Raw genomic sequence first — 19,810 nt, forward strand, 5'->3', positions numbered from 1 at the left:
GTTAAACATATACTTACCATAAGACCATATTACTAGAGTAATTAAAAACTTAGGTTCACACCAAAATATGTACGGAAATGTTTATGGCAGCTTTATTCTTTAACTCCAAAAATCAGAAACAACCTAAAAGTCACTTATCTAGCGAATGGATGAACAAACTGAAGTGCAAGTCAAACAGCAGACTACTGCTCAGCAATAAAAAGAAATGAGCTATTTATATATACAACAACCGGCATGAATCTCAAATGCATTGTGCTTAGCGTAAGAAGGCCAACTCAAAATTACGTACAAGTTCTGATGCATGCAACAACATGGATGAAATTTGAAAACATTATGCTAAGTAAAAGAACCCTGTCACAAAATGCCACATATTGTATGAGTCCATTTATGTGAAATGTCCAGAATAGGCAAATCCTACAGACAGAAAGTAGATTACTGGTTGCATAGGGTTGGGAAGGTTGGTGGAAAATGGAGAATGAATTCTAATGTGCATGGGGTTTCTTTTTGGGGTGATGAAAATGCTCTAAAATTAGACAGTGGTGATGTTGTACAACTCTGTGAATATACTACAAGCTATTGAAGTGTACACTTAAAACAGACGAATTTTATGGTATGTCAAACATATCTCAATAAAACTGTCAAAACTGGAGGGGGGAAGGGAGGAGACTGGGGATAAAGTGACCTTTCCTTTCTATGAAATTAGTTAACAGACCAGAAGTCATCCATCTTTTTCTATAAATAGCCAAGTAGTAAATATTTTAGGCTTTGTGGGCCAAATGGTTACTGTGGCAACTGCTCAACTCTGCTGCAGTCTGGCAGAAGCAGCCACAGGCATGGCATAAATGAACGAGTGTGACTGTGTTTGCACAAAACGTTCTTTATGATGAAAGACATTAAAATTTGGATTTTGTATTCTTTCCACATGTAATAAAACAGTATTCTTCTTTGGATTTTTTTTTCAAGCGTTTAAAAATTTAAAACTTTCTTAGCTCACAGGCCAAACAAAAACAGGGGGTGGGCTGGATTTGGTCCACAGATTGCAGTTTGCCAACCCCTGGTATAGATGATTTTATAAATGCTATCGTTAAGAAGGTCTTTTTTCCAAATTGTTAAACACTTTTTCTTAAAATTAACTTATTAATTATCAAAATTGGAATACTATAAATGCTCACACAATTAAAATATTATAAACATAATGATCTTTATTAAATAAATGTCCTGGATATTTTCCCCAGAAATAAAGACTTTGAATTTTCATTATGAAGCTTGCATTATTTTTATCATGAGAAAATAAAATCATTTTCGGTCTTAAGACTGAAGAGAAAAAAATATAGTTGGGTTTCCAGAGATCCTAAATGAATGATCAGCACCCTTTCAACTCCATTTTATGCCTCAGACTCAGCAGTGACCTAGGACAAGAGCCCTTCCCCTCTAATATATATGTAAGCCTCACTCTCCTCAGTCCTTGTAATTCCAACAACCTTCATCACTGATGGAATTTTAAGAATGGGTTTCTTTACAGCTTGAGAAAGCTTAAGCATTTTCAGAAAGAGGATCCCTTGCCAAGCAGTCTCACACTTCGTGGATTTAACAGATGTTTACGTCCACTAAAGATGGCAGGCAGAGGCTCCACAAGAGTTGACCTTGAAAGGTCAGAAATGTAAAGCTGACCACAAATAGAGTTCAACGTTTAGCCCTGCTCAGGGAATGGAGAACGAGTGCACAAGCACAGCAGCATGGAATACACGCAGCCAGGCGAGTTAACAGACTGGCACTTGCTTCAGCAGGTGCCTCGTTGGGCCTCTGCATTCTTGGTTACAGTGGAAAAATCCAGGCAGCTTACTAGGCTCAATAATCCCCACTCCACTTGAGCCAAGCACAAGCACTAGTAATACCTTGTACCTCACCACTGTCCAAAACTCTTTAAAGATCTCAAAGTCTAGCCAATACCAACCAAAAGAAATATCTTTTGAGAGCCACATAAGTGAGTTTAAACGTTTAGTAGCTACATTAAAAGGAGTGAAAAAGGTAAAATATTAATATATTTTACTTCACCCAATACGTCCAAATATTATCATTTCAACGTGTAATCAGTATAAAAAATTATTAATGAACTATTTTACTTTTTTTTGGTACAATGTCTTTGAAATCTGGCGTACATTTTATACTTGCAGCATATCTTAATTCAAACTAGTCACATTTCAGGTTCTTAATGGCCACATGTGGCTAGTGGCTACTAAACTAGAGAGTACGCTCTAGAATTTCTCTCACCACTATCTGCCATCCTCCAAACTCATTCCTTCAATCCGGCTAAACCTGCTCTTCCTCCTTGTTCTAACCTCAAATCCACCTGGTTTTACTCACCTTATCATTTAACTCAGACCCCATTTTAGACCATTCCAATGCCTTCTACTAGGAGCCTAGCATCCTTGTTGGCAATTTATTCCTCAACTCACCATAATTTGACTTCACCTCCAGCATTATAATAAAATCCTCTCAACTACCACCAATGAAATGCTAATTACAAAGGCCCACGGATTCTCATCTTTTTCAGGAAAACCAAAAACCCACCACTGTCAAGTCAATTTCGACTCCTTGCGACCCTATAGGACAGAGCAGAACTGCCCCATAGGGTTTCCAGGGAGCAGCTAGTGCATCTGGACCGCCGACCTTTTCGTTAGCAGTCAAGCTCTTAACCACTATGCCACCAGGGCTGTGCCACTGACAACACAGGGCTATAAAAAAATTAAATGAAAAATGTATATAATGGCACCCATCACCTAGACTGGCAACACAGTAGCATCCAATAACATCTCGGTTCTATCCTTCCTGCCTCAGCTTCTGTAATACTTAATATTTGCTGATCGATGGCGACTGAACCTCTCCTCTCTCAGCTTGTTACACTTCAAAAACTATTGGCTCTTTCCCTGTCATCATGTCACTGTTAAATTTCTCAGGTGGCTCCTCATTCTCCCTCTAAACAAAGTCTCACGTCCTGCCCTTTCTTGTCTCACTCCACACGTCCTCCATCGGTAAGCTCACTCATTCCCACTTCTGAGATAACCTCTATTTGCATGTCTCAAAAATTTACACTGTAGATCTGCTTATCTTGAGCTCATATTTTCTACCATACTGGACTGTGGATTAGTGCAGGCCTTACTACATAAGAATCACTTGGGAAGTCTGTTAAAAATAGCAATTTCTGGGCCCTACCCCTAATAGTCTGAGTCAGTACCTCTGGGACTAGGCTAAAGGATTTATACTTTTTTAAAATTTCCCCAGGTAATTCTGATGGACTGCCAGGTTTGAGATCCTCTGCCAGGTCCTGCTACATCACTGTCCCATCACCCCCTAACATGCAAAACGTTCAAAAAAAACAAAACGATCTTTCTTTCCACACTTGCTGTCTTATACTGCCTATTTTAGGCCATAGTATTATTCTATTCCTAATCATTTTGGTTCAAAACCAATCTACCCTTTACATTATGGCTGAATTACCTTTCTAAAGCACAGCCCGAGAAGGTCCTCTCTGATTATAAATAAAGCTGAACCAATTCAGCAGGTCATTCAAGTGCCCCCACAACCTATTTACCCTCACACTTAATTTCCACTTCAGCTCTCCCACAGCCACCAGAGAGAGTTCCAGTCACATGAGGGTCCTCACCTTTTCCAAACAAGCCCTATGCAGCCTATCCTTTTAGCTCTTCCTTTTATACTGTTCTCTCCTATAGATCACCTCATCCTTCAACTCCATCTAACCAAGTCTCATTCACCATTCAAAACGTGATGCAGATAAAAACCTTCTCTATAATCTTTTTAGTTGCTCTGGTTGAAATCACTCTAACATGTTGACAAAGTGCGTCTGTACCTACACAACGGAACCGTCCATGCTGTGCCTTGTATCCCTCTATCAAGGTTATCTGGGTACCGCAGTCCCCAGAGTACTTCCTTGACAGTGGGAACTGCTCTCATTTTTCTCATATACCCCAAAATCTTCATAGATTTGCTTTGAAGGTACTGTTAAATCTCAGAATCTGTCACATAATTTGCTGAACAGTGTACAACAGAGAAGACACCAAAGCCCATGGCTTCATAAGCCATTGTATATTATTAGACAACTTCAGCCTTCTCCAACCCCTGACCTCAATTTCTGCAATTAGCACACACTATTTTTTTTTTATTACTAATCATATAAAAGAGCTAAAAACTAAAATAGCATTTCACCTCCCACCTACCAATATTTTTTATTACTAATCATATAAAAGAGCTAAAAACTAAAATAGCATTTCACCTGCCACCTACCAATACGTTGTTAATAGTTTCTACTAATAGCTAGGCTGGCTGAGATCTGAGTCATGAAGAGTGCCATTTACTGAGTCATCCGTACCACTTCCTGCTCTTGATTTTTCCCAGTAAATACAATATTCAGTAAGTGTCCTGACCAAGCCAAACCCTGTCTTAAAAAATAAAATGAGTTTAAAATCCAATAAAGTATAGCCTATCATTGAAGGACCATTTACTACATAACGCATACCTGAGTTGGGATAGAGGCAGACATCATTAATGTCATGTTCTGGCTCCAAGGAAGTAAATATTTTCCCCTACAGAGTAAGCAAAAAAAGGAATCACTGAAATAAATTAAAGGAAGACAACTTTTGGCATTGTCACACAGAGAAAATAAACTGAATGCATAACCTAATCACTACCACTATGTAAAAAAATAAAATCACAAAACTGAAATAACAGGATTGAAGTTTAAAAGGATCTTAGAGAATTCATCTTATCAATGTATCAAATGCTCTTATTGTAGAGGTGGGGAAACTGAGGCCCAGAGAGGAGAGGGGACTTGTCCAAAAACATAAACACAAAGATTTAACAAAATGTCTTCACAGTGGATATGGATAAAACTTAAAGTTGTGCATCAACTTTAAAAGAAAAATCCTCATAATCTAGAAAACAGACCCTACTTAAACTGTACTCAAAACTACCAAAGAAGGAGACATGGCTAATATGGTAAAGTGAGGACAGTATCTGCTGTTCCAGTATTACAAGGTTTTGAGGAAAATCAAGTAAGATAATGGATATAAATAACTTACACAACAAAATCCTATGAATATAGTAGGTTTTAATATTATTTAGTTAAAGCTAAAAATCTTTATCTTCAGTGTGGGGGAAATATACTAAGTTTAAAAAAATTAAGAGAGGGAAAGCAAAAGAAAAAAATACAGAAGAAGATGGGTGTGGGGAAAGGTAAAGGAAAAGATAAACAAGGAAAGCAAGGCAAGCCAAACCAAGTAATGTGGGTGTTGGCAAGAGGAAGTTATTTAGTCATAAGAAACAAAATGCCAAAATAAAATTTACTGTAGCAATTATAGCACGATGATTTCAAGAGCTGATAATGAAAATTACTACTCCCTTCTGCATTTATAAGTCATTATTAGAAGACTGGCACCAGGCTGTGACTCTTGTTCTGTTGTTGTTAGTTGCCACTGAAATCAATTCAGGCTCATGGGGACTCCATGGGTACAGAGTAGAACTGCTCCACAGAGTCTCTGAGGCTGCGGCCTTTCACCTAAGTCGAGCATTTAATTGTCTGCACCACTCAAGGACCCAGGCTGTGGTCACCTGTGGCAAAAGGAGAAGTGTAAAGCATGGTGAAGATGGTTATTTCAGGCTCAATTAAAAACAGCAGTAACATCCTAATTCAAGACAAATGGTGAAATTCACACATCTAGCTCTTTCCTCCCAAATCTCCAACGAAATACGGAGAAAAGAAGGGGGAAAAAATGGAGAGAAAAGGAGGTATAATAACATGGAACAAAAGCAAAAAGGTGCCACAGTTAAATAATATAGCGACATCATGAAAAACTATACAACAGTTAAAAGAGCCTCAGTGGCGCAATGGTTAAGCACTCAGCTGCTAACCGAAGGGTTGGTAGTTCAAAACCACCAGCCGCTCCGCAGAAGAAAAAACCTGGCCATATGCTCCCATAAAGATTACAGCCTAAGAAACCCTATGCAGCAGTCCTACTGTCATATAAGATCGCTATGAATCAGAACTGGTTCCACGGCATACAATAACAACAACGTGCAACAGTTAAAGGGTCTGGAAGAAACATCTAATGCAACAGCCATTATTACATTTAGGGAGTCACTATTACCTAAGAAGGACAGAAGTACGGTCGAGTATAATTTCTACTTTATCAGTATTTTATGAATTTTTAAACAAAAATTTATGGTATTAACAATACATACTGTTTTAAAGTAAATTAGTTTGGATTGCCAGAAAAAGGGCAGAGAAAATTCTGGTCCAAAACAGCACAGAAGGAGAATAAATTTTCCTAGAAAATTTTCAAATCCAAAGCCAACAAATGCAAACAGCAAAGGAGGTTCTGGGAAATCATCAGGGTAATTTTTCCAAGGATTTAGAAAAGCTGGAAACACATTCTTTTCTCCTTAATATAAATTAGAGTCACAAGGCACTATGAGAGAGGCCAAACATACCTTGAGGGTAGCTCTGAATCTCTGCCAACAGACTCAGAGGGACAAAGAGAGTAAGCTCAGGAGGTCAATACTCTGGGAGTAAACAAAATGAAATAAAAGGAAAGTAATGGTACAAGAAGCCAGGGATTCTGACAGGTTGGATTGTAATGGGATTCTCTATAGCACCTGTTAACGCCCACAGAAAAGACAGACACTTGCCCTCTGGCAACTAATGCTAAAGCTGGTGGGTCTTCCATCCCCTGTATCTCAAAAACAAACAGAAAAACCAGTGATACATTGTTCAGGCTAAGATGCTAAATTCCAATTAACTAAATGCAAAGAACTCTTAAAAGCAATTGCTACACAGAATGTATTTTTCCCATTTATTTGATGAAGTAACCTCTTACTATTCTCTCAAATACTTAAGTTTTAAAATGTAAAATGAAAAGAAGGTAGGTTAAAACCAGCAAGACAGATTTATAGTTACTTTTCAATGCTTGGAGTTGAGGGAAGAGAGTATTAGATATTCTTAAGAAAATACTTTCAAGAAATTATTGTAAAGGTGTGATTTCTTTAAAATTCACTTGTTTGAAATAGAGAAAGGGGATGAAACTAGCAGGCATCATGATACTGATATGACAAGATAATCTGTAACTCATAAAAACGTTCCTAAAATTGTGAAAGAGCCTCAAGATCTAGGGGGATTTCTCATAGATCGACTTTTTAAAACAGTTTATTCTCTACCTGAGTATCTACATAAACATGCAAGTTCTTGCAAAACAGAAAAATTTAATAGAAAGAGAGCAATCATGACTGCTTTATCTGAGTATAGATGTTACCTATCCTGCAGTAACTGATTTCCCACTAAATTCCCAAATGGATACTCAGTATCTTCATCTCAAGAACCCACATAACTAAAATAAGGCAATGGAAAGAAAATATTAGAAAAACAAGCAAATAAGAAAGTATTTTCAACAAAAAGTACTTACTGAGTTCTTATTCCACATTTTGATAATTCGAGAATCTGCAGATAAAATTAAATCTAATGACTCCTGGAAATGAACTGACTTAATGGGCAGACCATACTGGTGATCCTTAACTAGCAATGGCTTATCAGATCGAAGATCATATAATAAAACCTAAAAGATAAAAAAAGAAAAAGTTGTTTCTGCTTAAACAAACTAAATATTTTATCTCAAAAAGAAACATTTAAAACTTCTAATGACTGCTATTTATTTGTTTCACTATCTGTTTATGAACACAATGAACGCCCTTACTCAGGGTGCTAAGATTCTAAAGTCAGTCATAATTTGTTTCATTCATTAATTCAACAAACATACACTGAGGACATACTACGTACCAGCACTGTCCTAGTAACACAAACAGAAGTGAAAGGCATAATGAAGATACCCGTTGCTGTCGAGTTGAATGAAGACAGTTTTGGTATATTCGAGAAGAATGGTGTGGTTGAGGCTTTGACTATTGTGGAGGGCGTCTCTTCCGACCCTGTCATTAGAGGCAACAGGGTCTGAGGAAGCAAGGTCTTAGTCCCAGGTGACAGATCCCCTCTTGACTCAGGATGATGGGGGAAATAAATCTACTGGAGGCAGTCTTAGACCCCCCTCTGGAGGTAGGAAAAACTTACAAATGTGTAACCTCTTCCTTGATACCTGTTAACGAAGATGGGACTTAGGGGGAGCCAAAAACCCATAAACCCATTGCTATTGAGTCAATTTTGACTCATAGCAACCCTATAGGACTGAGTAGAACTGCCCCACAGAGTTTCCACGGAGGGGCTGGTGGATTCAAATAGCAGACCTTTTGGTTAGCAGCCAAACTCTTAACCACTGCACCTCCAGGCCTTCCATTACTCATAGAAACAGACATTCAAATCAGCCTTCCTTCAAACAACTATCATTTCTTAAATACGTCTAGGAGTTAGAGAATTCTAAGTTTTCTGCTTGCTATCAATACTAAGTTCATTCCATTCTGTTACACTAGCGTGCAGAAGGATAGATGACAGATGCATGCAAGCGTGGATGGGTGCGTGGGTGGATGACTGATTTGCTGTTAAAATAATTAAATAGAATAATATATGTGACAACAGCACAAGACAAGGCACACAGTGAATATCCGGTAGGTATGGGATTTTAACATAAATCTTATTTAATCATAGTCAAATATATATTACTCTTTGAAAAGTTGTAAAGAAGAACTTAGCCACTTGTTTTCAATCTTTCCAAATTGGCATTTCCAATTATGGCCCAACTCTTATGAGTCTTTACATATGTAATGCAATTTCTACCGGGTAAGTCGCTTAAAGTCAGCATGAAGTTAAATGCTTACGAGATAGAATTACACAGAATTTTTCACTTAATCCAAAAGAATCAACAAGTTCTTTTCCATAAAATAAAAATAAACTTTTTATTTCATCAATATTCATGCTTTTTAAATGCTGGAATTTTTTTTTTTTACTGCCATTGGAAGCTTTGTCGCTTTGTTGAAGACTGTGAACCTTGAGTAGAAAGGAAGACCTGTGGGCCGCAGGAACTAATCTATCTCAATCACACACAGAGATATTTGCCTGTTCTGGCCACAGTCCTCCCATAGGTAGGCGGGGATTAGAAAGAAACGGTAAACTTCAAGACAGCAAGTGCCTTCTTACACTCTCTTTTCTCAAGGGGTTTGCCTGCTGGGCAGGGTCTCCTGCTGGCCTGTATTAGACCATCTTTTCAGAGATTTACAGAAAAAAAGAAAAAATAATCAAAATTAATAAACACTTAATTAAATGTAGACAAAGAAAAATGAGAAAAAGAATGAACCATATTAATTCTCTGCAACTATTTCATTCCTACTCCTCAGACGAGCATTTTCTAAGGTGGATTCTACTAACAAGGTGCCCTGATTTATGGCACAATGGTTAAAGCACTCTGCGCTAACCAAAAGGTCGGCAGTTCAAATCCACCAGCCTCTCCGTGGGTGAAAGATGTGGCAGTCTGCTTCCATAAAGATTAATAGCTTTGGAAACCCTATAGGCAGTTCTACTCTGTCCTACGGGGTCGCTATGAGTTGGAATTGACTCGCCCATGGTGGGTTTGGTTTTGGTTTTTGGTTTATTCTGCCATTCACTGCATGGCATGTAGTTACTGGTGCTATATGAAAAAAGGTTCCTTGGGCAAGTAAATCCTGGAAATACATTTTAAACAAATTTCTTGACTACAGGAATTCTCAGAGCCTTCAATATGTATTTCAGTGCACTGTGAATCTCTAAGAGAGATTCACAAACTTTTTTGACCAAAGAACTCTGTTCCACATACACTCAAAGATGTTGTTCCTAACCACTGCCAAGGGAACTGAGGCCTACCTGACTGCAGCTACAGCTCTACAGCCTCTCTGACCAACCACCAAGGCCAGAATCCAAACTTCTCAAGGTGCTAGAAGAAGCTGACGTACTGGCATGCCCCCCAACTCCGGCCTAAACAATAATACTTCATTTTTCAGCTTGCCTGGTTCATAGACATATGGATGTTTCCCACCTTACATAGAATCCTAATTTCCAACTCAAGGAAGCTTACCTGCCCTGTGTATGTTCCAACTGCCATGGTCAAGGCGCCATTGAATTTCAAAGCTGAGATTGTTGGTAATCTGTTTATCCTGAAAGGCAGAATACTTGTGTTCTATGTATACAAGACCAAAACTCCCTCTGAGTAACAAGCTCATTATTAATTTTCATTTCAAGTCTCACAAAGAAAATCACATTTCCAGCCTTCTATTTATAAGGTAACTGCCCCCAAACTTTCATAATAAAAAATAAGCTTAACATACAAGCGTGATCTACCTTTTAAAATCTGTAAATTATCTTCTTGAAAAAATATAAGAAATAGTCTTAAGTAGCAACAGACAAACGAACAAAAAAAAGTTACTGGGAAACATAAAACCAATTGAAGAGTATGACAATATCCTCCTACTCAGCCAGAATAAGGTATTCACAGAAATTTTTTTTTTTTTTTTTTTTACCAAGAAGAAACAATTTTACATTTGGGCATGATCACATCCATTTCCACTTTAAAGTTAGTCATGTCAAGCTTAACTAAACGACTAGGCCCCAGTGGAGACCCTAGAGCCTCCATAAGGATCAAAGACAGAATGAATAGTTATGGCTACAACTCTGGAATATGTTTCTCATTCCCAGTCAGGACTATCAGTGCTGAGAGCAACGATCTGTGGTGCAAAGAGTGGTAGATGAAAAGTCAGAAGAGACAACAGCTCTGATTTCAACATGTACTGTCTACAGGTCCTTGGACCAGAACTTCCAGTCCAGGTTGTTGACTATTAGTATCATCAAGTCTCTTATGCCACCTAAAGTCTCAGCCACTAACTACACTGATACATCTGTTTGGAATCCTGTGGCTCATGTCCACATCATTTTTGCTCATGTACTCTTCAAAATGAACTTTAGAATTGTATTTCAATATAGGTTATTTTTCTCTACTTATTCAAACTTTGGTTTTTAACAAAATGTTGTCACTTTCTTCAGATAGGTACTTATTAAGTTTATCCTTCAGCTATTTTATAATTTTTATTGTTAGAAATGAAAGCTTTTTTCATTATAATTTTTCTAACTGGATATTGCTGATAAATGCCAAGGTCACTGATTTGTATACATTTATTTTGTAACCAAACTCCCACACTAGTTCTTAGAATTTTTCAGTTGATTCTACTGGGTTTCTCTGGCACAAAATCATATCATCTGCAAATAATGATAACCTGTCCTTCCCTTTCCAGTATTAACACTTGTTTCTTCTCTTTTTATATTGGCCCCCTCTTCCAGAACTTCGTTAAATAACAGAGGTGACAGCTTATGTTTGTGCAGAGAAAAAAAGTAAGCATAATAAATAAATAAAGTCAGCTGAGACTAAAGCAGCAAGAAAAACTATTGCTAACATTTTGGTGCACTTCCAGATTTTTTTCCTGTGATTATAGATATGTGTTCAGTTTTTTCCTTATAAAAATTTGATAAAACTCTACAGGCAACTGTATAATTTGCTTGCCACTTCATAGTGTATTATGAACATCCCTCCCTGGTAATAAACATGCTTGTGACCATAATTCTTCAAGACCATACAGTATATATGCAACTGCTATGCACCTTATCTATACTTAGTGCCATGATTAGTTTCCAAGGACCAGGTCATTATGCGAACTCAGTGTTATGTGAAAATGGAGGAGGACCGCATCGGATCACGAAACGGAGGACGACTACATCATTACATAACTGCCAGGTTACATCATTACATAACTGCCAAACAACTGAGAATCATGGCCCAGCCATGTTGACACTCAGCCTTAACCATCACAGCCAGCATTACTCTCATCTCGTACCCCAGTGTTCATTACTGTCCAGCATACGTTGTTAATGTGCAAAACAGCTGCACAGCAGGTTTTTTACTACTGTTGTAAATTGGAAATGTTGGGTAACAAGACAATCAATACGTGAGGAGAAAGAGTAGTACATATGCCATCAATGGATATTTTCTCGTCTATGATATAGATAGTATATGCACCAAAGGTTTGCTGTGAGAATTAAATAAATTAACATCTGTAAAGAACTTAGAAAAGTACCTGGCAAATAAAAAGTGCTATCTGTTAACTTGGAAACCCTGGTGGCGTAGTGGTTAAGTGCTACGGCTGCTAGCCGAAAGGCTGGCAGTTCAAATGCACCAGGCGCTCCTTGGAAACTCTATGGGGCAGTTCTACTCTGTCCTATAGGGTCGCTATGAGTCGGACCTGACTTGACGGCAACGGGTTTGGTTTTTGGTTTTTTTCATCTGTTAACTATTATTTCTACCAAGTTTTATTTAACCAATATCCTCTTGCTAAATATCTAGGTTCCTTCTATCACTTTAGTATTACTAATAACACAATGTTGGATGCCTTGGGCTAAGGAGAGTGGGAGGATATGAACTCTATCTATGCTAGTAGAAGTTTAAAATGATGTAAATTTTCCATGAACAATTCAGCAGTGTGTATCACAAACCTTAAAAACATGAACTCTTTAACCCAGGAGTTCAATTTCTATAAATTTTCTCTCAGGAAATAATCATAGACCCGTAAACAGGCACACAGTAATAAAAAACTGTAAATGTTCTTCATAAACAAAAGCAGTCTGGTTACTCATAGTTATAGCTACCTGTGTGTATGTAGTGATTTTTTTACTTCCCTTTTTGCATTTTTGAAACTACTTAGCATTTTTAAATAATAAATATAAATCCTTTTTATAAAATAACACAATTATTTTTAAAAATAAATCAAAAGGGCCAATATTTAACTGCCATCAGAAAATGTCACCACCAAGGAACAAAGAGGCCACTAAAATGTTTGTGAATCAACCTTCCATTTTTAAAATATACATACAAAATAAATACCCCCATGGTTCTAAAGATCACAGTCGAAATTATTTTCTGACATCTCTTCCTTACATTTTCTACAATTTTACTGCTATCATGGTCATTAAATTTATGGTAGAAATAGTCTTAGACATACTAAAAATAACTCCTGGTGGCATGTTTTCTCAAATGACTTTCAAGATGACACAATTAATGACAGAACCTGTGCTAGAACCCAAGTCTCTTTATTTCAATTCAAAGACAAGTAAATGTTTAAGAAAGAGAAAACAACAACTTCTCTGCTTCCTAAATATCTTTCACTTGATTATCTACTTCCTAAAAATAAGCAGGTACCTGATTCGTTTTCTTTTCATGCCCATATGAAATAACTGATGTGCACTTTCCATTGGTTTATTCCATTAACAAATGCAGAATAAGTAAATTTTCCAATTTAAATGATTAGTAAAGTTTGTTCATTAACATTATTTTAATAACACTCAATATCAATAGTCAGAAAGAAAATAACTTCCTGTGCTCACTTTCATCATTACAATTAAAAATGAAAAAAAAAATTCATTCAGTCATTATTTACCACATAATGAAAAATGTACACAGGCACAGAACCATCTAATTTGGTGATTCTTAACTTTTTTCTACGTCAAGGATACTTGACATAGGCTGATTTTTTAAAAGAAAGAACTACAGACCCTGTCCCCCAGAAAAATGCAAATCACTGAAATTTTTCAATAATTGAGAAGGTTCACAGTCTTTCTGTAGCTACCCACCAAACACCCAGTATCCCATACGGTAACATAAATATCTCATCCACTGAAATGATTATATGCTAGTAAAATCACATGACTATGCCTATTAATATCCCAGAGACAAGGCATCCTTGAGTTGATCACAGCAAATAATCCCACATCAGGACTCTGACCAAGCAAATGATGTACCTGTATACGCGTTAATATGAACATACAAGAATATACGGAAGACTATACACCAAGCTGTGAGAAAACAACCATCTCCGGTGAGGAGGGAAAGGTCAGGGAACTGGTATTGTTTACTTAATTCAATCTTATACTTTGTTTTACAGTTTTTCCCCCAGGTGTGCATTACTTGTCTAATCATTTTAAATCCAGGAATTAGGAAAATAGGAACAAGAAAATATTGAAAACGTTTGCTTCTTGTCACCTGTAATTTAAAGCACATCTTCTTTTTGCTAGTTGGGGTGGAGGTGGATTCCTGGTTCTATCACCAGATTCGATAGAATTGGAAATATAAATTCCAGCAGCATGTTTGTTTTAACAAAATTCCACTGCAGCTACAGAGATGTTCTGTGTAGTAATTTACAAAGTGATTTCAGCTGGCTTATCTACTTAAAAATCCAGGAAAGGATTAAGTAAAACAATCCCCAAAATATAACTTCGGATACAGAACTTAAGGTCTTTGTCCTTCAGCAATTTATTTTATTGCATACATTATTTAGTATATTGATAACATTTGCTTAACTGGGAAGCTGATGAACATTTACACGGCATTTTATTAAATAAACATTTAACTTCCACTTACTCTGAATCTGCTGTGACGCTACTCAATGCACAGTCTAGGAGGCCAACTCTATTTCGAGCTCTTGGGTCCCAGCACTCCACTCGACCCTAAACAAACAAAAATCAATCATTTTAACAGCACCTATTTTTTTTTTTAATTAGAAAAGCTGTAGAGAAATACAAATTTAAAAACACTTGTTAACAGTGATCATCTCAAGGGGAATAAAAATTTAACTTTTTACCTTATACCCCCCTCCCCCCATGGCCATCGAGTCAATTCCAATTCACAGGGATGCTACAGGACAGAGTAGAGGGTTTCCAAGCAGCAGTTGATGGATTCTAACTGCTGACCTTTTTGGTTACCAGCCGAGCTCTTAGCCACTGTGCCACCAGGGCTCCTCCTATACCCTTTTAACTCAAAACCCATTGCTGTCAAGTCGATTCAACTCATAGTGACCCTGACCCTTTTAGTACTGTTTAAATGTTTTACCATGAGCTGAACTACTTCATAATAATTTTTTAAAACTCTATTTAAAGAAAAAGATCCAAAAGGTATATCTGATCCTTGATTATATCCTGGATTGAGTGGAAAACAGCTATGAAGGACATTTTTGGTATAACCAGGAAAATTTGAATATGGTAAATATTATAGTATCAATATTAAATATTTAATATATAAAATCATATCGATACTGTCTCAAGGACGATAATGGTATCATGACTGTATAGGAGAAATATATCCTGAAGCACAGTAGCTCCCTCTATTTGCGGTTTCACTTTGCGCTGTCTCAGTCACCCATGGTCAACCATGGTTTGAAAATGTTAAATGAGTACGTAACATGATGAAATCTCACACCATCCCACTCCATCATTCACATAGCTTTTACTAAAATAAATTGTTGTAATTGGTCTTTGTTATTATTTTTGTTAATCTCTTACTGTGCCTAATTTATAAACTGAACTTTATCATAGGTATGTAGGTACAGGACAAATCATAATATATACAGGGTTTGGTACTACCCACGATTTCAGGCATCCACGGGACGTCTGGAAACGTATCTCCTGCGGGTAAGGGTGTAAGGGGTGGACTACTGTATTTAAGGCTAAAATGTCATAATGTTTGTAATTTATTTTCTGATGGTTCATATATATATGAGACAAATATATACATATTTGTTTTCTAGAGAAAGCAAAAGCGTAAAAGGTATGTAAGTGATTACTAAACTACCTTTTCAACTTCTCTGGAAGTATGAATAAAAAAAACTAAGGAATATTAACTTTAAAAAGATGGAAAAAAAAGAACTGCAAACTACAGAGAAAGGAAGCAACTGCATGCAATACATCCATTTAACGGAACAATACACAGCTATTAAAAAGAATCATGTAGATATACACATACACTAGAAATACACCCGCAACCTGTAAAGGTAAAAAAATATACATATATATTAAAAAAGTATGATCCCATTTGTTTTAAAAAAAAAATTGTACAAGCAGAAAAACTTCTGAAAGGCCAGAGAGCAAACTCCTAACAGCGTTTACCGAAGGACACTGTTCGGGAGTAGGGGAGGACTGAACTACTCTTCTCACTTTGCACTCTCCTGTATTTTTGGATTTTGTGATGATAAAATAAGCACACACAAAGGAAAAAATTAGACAATATATTAGCTGTCTTAAAAGTAAGACCTCAAATATACTTAGAAGTTTGATACCATTAATATTTCAATAGTATTACAAACGTGCCTGTCACAAAGACGAATAGAGGAAGAGAAATCATGCAACAGGTAACTCCAAATGTTCCAGTGTAAATCTCTCTTCTCAAAGTAATTTAATTGACTTTATGGCTGTAAAAAAAAGTCACATTTCAATAACAAAATGGTATACCGATAAATTCCAGAATAAATACAAAATATCTATCTGAACCATACTGGCTTTCTATGACCAAAATTTTAATATTTTTATTGCTAAAGCCTCCACTCTGATGTACTTCAAAAAGCACAAAACGCAAGCACTTACTATTTGATTTTGACAATAACATCAGCTGTCAAAAAAGACACCAAAATCCAACATTATCGTTGTTGTTAGATGCCGTGCAGTCAGTTCTGACTCACAGCTACCTTATGTACAACAGAATGGAATACTGCCGGGTCCTACAGCATTCTCATATCATAATTAATGTAAAAATTAATTCTTTTTAAGTCTAGTCTGACTACACATATCAATTTTCAAGCTTCCAATATCAAGACATTTCAGAAACCCCAGCCTAAGGGCAGCACTATCTAAACATTTGTACAAACACAGTGCTAGTCTTAGAACAGTTGGTGGAAGAGTTCTAATATTTAACTTCTAACACCTAAGTTCTCTTACAGAGCATGTTTCTTGATATCTAGCCTAGATTACTCTGAAAGGGCTCTTTTTAAAAACTGTTTTCTCAAGGCAGGGCTCTGGTGCCACAGTGGTTCAGAGCTTAGCTTAAAAGCTGGGCTGCTAACCAAAAGGTCGGCAGTTCAAATCCACCAGCCAGCCTCTCCTTGGAAACCCTATGGGGCAGTTCTACTCTGTCCTATAGGGTTGCTAGGAGTTGGAGCTGACTCAGCGCCAATGGATTCTTTTTGGTTTTTTCCTGATGAAAACTATTTTAAAACTTTTCCGTGGTAATCTCAATGAGTTACCAAGAGAATGCTTCATTGGCCTGATTTAGGCATAACAGTATTATAACACACTCGACATACTGTTACATGCTTTGTGTGTCCCATTTCACATCATAATCTCTAATATCTCTAAAATAATTTGAGTAAAGGAACCTAAATTATGTCCATATGAGAATGTTTTAATAACCTACAAAAAATAAGTTCAGCATTATATATACCAAAGCACTGGGATGCTCATTACGCGCTATTATGTTAAAAATAAAGATGGCAAACCACCGTACGATATAATTTCATTTCGAAAAAACCTTTTAAATATATAATATGTACACATATATATAAGAAGCCCTGGTGGCAAAATGGTTAAGCCCTTGGGGCTAACCAAAAGGTCAGCAGTTTGAATCCACCCGTGGTGCCTCAGGAGGAAGATGTGGCAGTCTGCTTCTGTAAAGACTGTTGTTGTTGTTAGGTTCCACTGAGTAGGTTCTGACTCATAACGACCCCATGTACAACAGAACAAAAAACGGTCACCAAAATCATTGCTATACTTTAGTCCATTGTTACAGCCACTGTGTCAATCCACCTCACTGACAGTCTCTACTGACCCTCCACTTTATCAAGCATGATGTCCTTCTCCAGGGACTGGTCTCTCCTGATGACATGTCCAAAGTACATGAGACAAAGTCTCGTCATCCTCGCTTCCAAGGAGCATTCTGGTTGTACTTCCTTCAAGACAGATTTGTTCTCTATCCTGGTGGGCCATGGTATAGTCAATGTTCTTCACCAACACCATAATTCAAAGGCATCAATTCTTCTTCAGTCTTCCTCATTCACTGTCCAGCTTTCACATGCATATGAGGTAACTGAAAATACCAAGGCTTGGGTCAGGCACACCTTAGTCCTCAAAGTGACACCTTTGTTTTTTTAACATTTTAAAGAGGTCTTTTGCAACAGATTTGCCTAATGCAATAATACATCATTTGAATTTTTGACTGCTGCTTACAAGGGCATTGATTATGGATCCAAGTAAAATGAAATCCTTGACAACTTCAATAGTTTCTGTTTATCATGATGGTGCTTACTGGTCCAGTTGTGTGGATTTTTTTTTTTTTTTTTATGTTGAGGTGTAATCCATATTGAAGGCTGTGGTCTTTAATCTTCATCCGTAAATGTTTCAAGTCCTCCTCATTCCAACAAGCAAGGTTTTATCACCTGCATTATCGCAGGTTGTTAATGAGTCTTTCTCCAATCCCTATGCCCCGTTCTTCTTCACAGTCTGGCTTCTCAGACTATTTGCCCGGCATACAAACTAAGTAAGTATGGTGAAAGGATACAACCCTGACACACACCTTTCCTGATATTAAACCATACAGTACCCCCTTGTTCTGTTCAAACCACTACCTCTTGGTCTATGCACAGGTTCTGCATGAGCACAATTAAGTGTTCTGGAATGCCCATTCTTCGCGATGTTATCCATAATTTGTTATGATCCACATAGTCAAATGCCTTAGCAGAGTCAATAAATCACAGGTAAATATCTTTCTGGTATTCTCTGCTTTCAGCCAAGATCATGTGACATCAGCAATGACATCCCTTGTTTCTCTTCTGAATCCGGCTTGAACTGCTGGCAGTTCGCTGTCAATGTACTGCTGCAACCGTTTTTGAATTATTGTCAGCAAAATTTTACTTGTGTGTAATGTTAATGATATTGTTCGATAATTTCTGCATGCTGCTGGAACACCTGCTGGAACAAATATGAATCCCTTCCTGTTGGTTAGCCAGGATAGATAAGTGAGCACTTCCACCATTGTATCTGTTCACTGAAATATCTCTATTGGTATTCCATCAATTCCTGGAGCCTTGTTTTTCACCAATGTCTTCAGTGAAGCTTGGACTTCTTCCTTCAGTACCATCAGTTCTTGATCATATGCTACCTCCTGAAATGGCTGAACACTGACCAGCTCTTTTTGGTACAATGACTCTGTGTATTCCTTCCATCTTCGTTTGATGCTTCCTGTGCTGTTCAATATTTTGCCCATAGAATCCTTCAATATAGCCAAGTAGAGGCTTGAATTTTTACTTCAATTCTTTTAGCCTGAGAAATGATTAGCATCTTCTTCCCCCATAAAAATTAAAAAAAAAAAAAAAATTACAGCCTAGGAAACCCTGTAGGGCAGCTCTACTCCGTTCTATAGTGTTGCTGAGTCAGAATCGACTCCATGGCACACCACTACCACCACCACAACATGTACATATGTACTGTGCATATTTGCATATACATAGAAGAAAACCCCAAAAGGACACAGTCCAAACCATAAGTTACCTCTGGGATACAGGCTTTGGTGACTAGAAGGTATGAGATAACATTTCTTTATTATACACTTTTGACATATTTGCTTTTTTAAAATCAGGAGTATTTATCAGGAAAAATTTTTGACAAGTATGAAGGACTCTGCTTCAAAGGTATTATGGTATAATTCAGTATTTATTGAATGCTACTGCATAAGTCCTATATACATCCTATATAGTAACATTCAATGAATACTAAATTATACCGTAGGATGTAGGCGCTCTGGTGGCATAAGTCCTATATACATCCTATATAGTAACATTCAATGAATACTAAATTATACCGTAGGATGTAGGCGCTCTGGTGGCACAGTGGTTAAGAGCTCGGCTGTTAACCAAAAAGTCAGCAGTTCGAATCCACCAGCCACTCCTTGGAAACCCTATGAGGCACTTC

At 37.2% G+C, this 19,810-nt stretch overlaps 1 protein-coding gene across 3 annotated transcripts in view; it reads right to left on the reverse strand.

The window, feature by feature from the left end:
• The window catches only part of LOC126086472 (nucleolar protein 10-like), a 124,125-nt gene that overhangs the window by 86,634 nt on the left and 17,681 nt on the right, over window positions 1-19,810 (reverse strand). For 2 of the 3 annotated variants that reach the window (XM_049902705.1, XM_049902704.1), the window contains 6 exons: window positions 14,442-14,527; window positions 10,059-10,137; window positions 8,129-8,153; window positions 7,844-7,989; window positions 7,473-7,622; window positions 4,535-4,601 (listed from right to left, as the gene is read on the reverse strand). In XM_049902705.1, the coding sequence (XP_049758662.1) occupies window positions 4,535-4,601; window positions 7,473-7,622; window positions 7,844-7,989; window positions 8,129-8,153; window positions 10,059-10,137; window positions 14,442-14,527 (553 nt within the window). The remainder of the gene's footprint in view (window positions 1-4,534; window positions 4,602-7,472; window positions 7,623-7,843; window positions 7,990-8,128; window positions 8,154-10,058; window positions 10,138-14,441; window positions 14,528-19,810) is intronic. The other variant, XM_049902706.1, reaches the window with a different exon arrangement.

Source organism: Elephas maximus, chromosome 12 (assembly GCF_024166365.1).
Source record: "Elephas maximus indicus isolate mEleMax1 chromosome 12, mEleMax1 primary haplotype, whole genome shotgun sequence".
Classification (NCBI taxonomy): Eukaryota; Metazoa; Chordata; class Mammalia; order Proboscidea; family Elephantidae; genus Elephas; species Elephas maximus.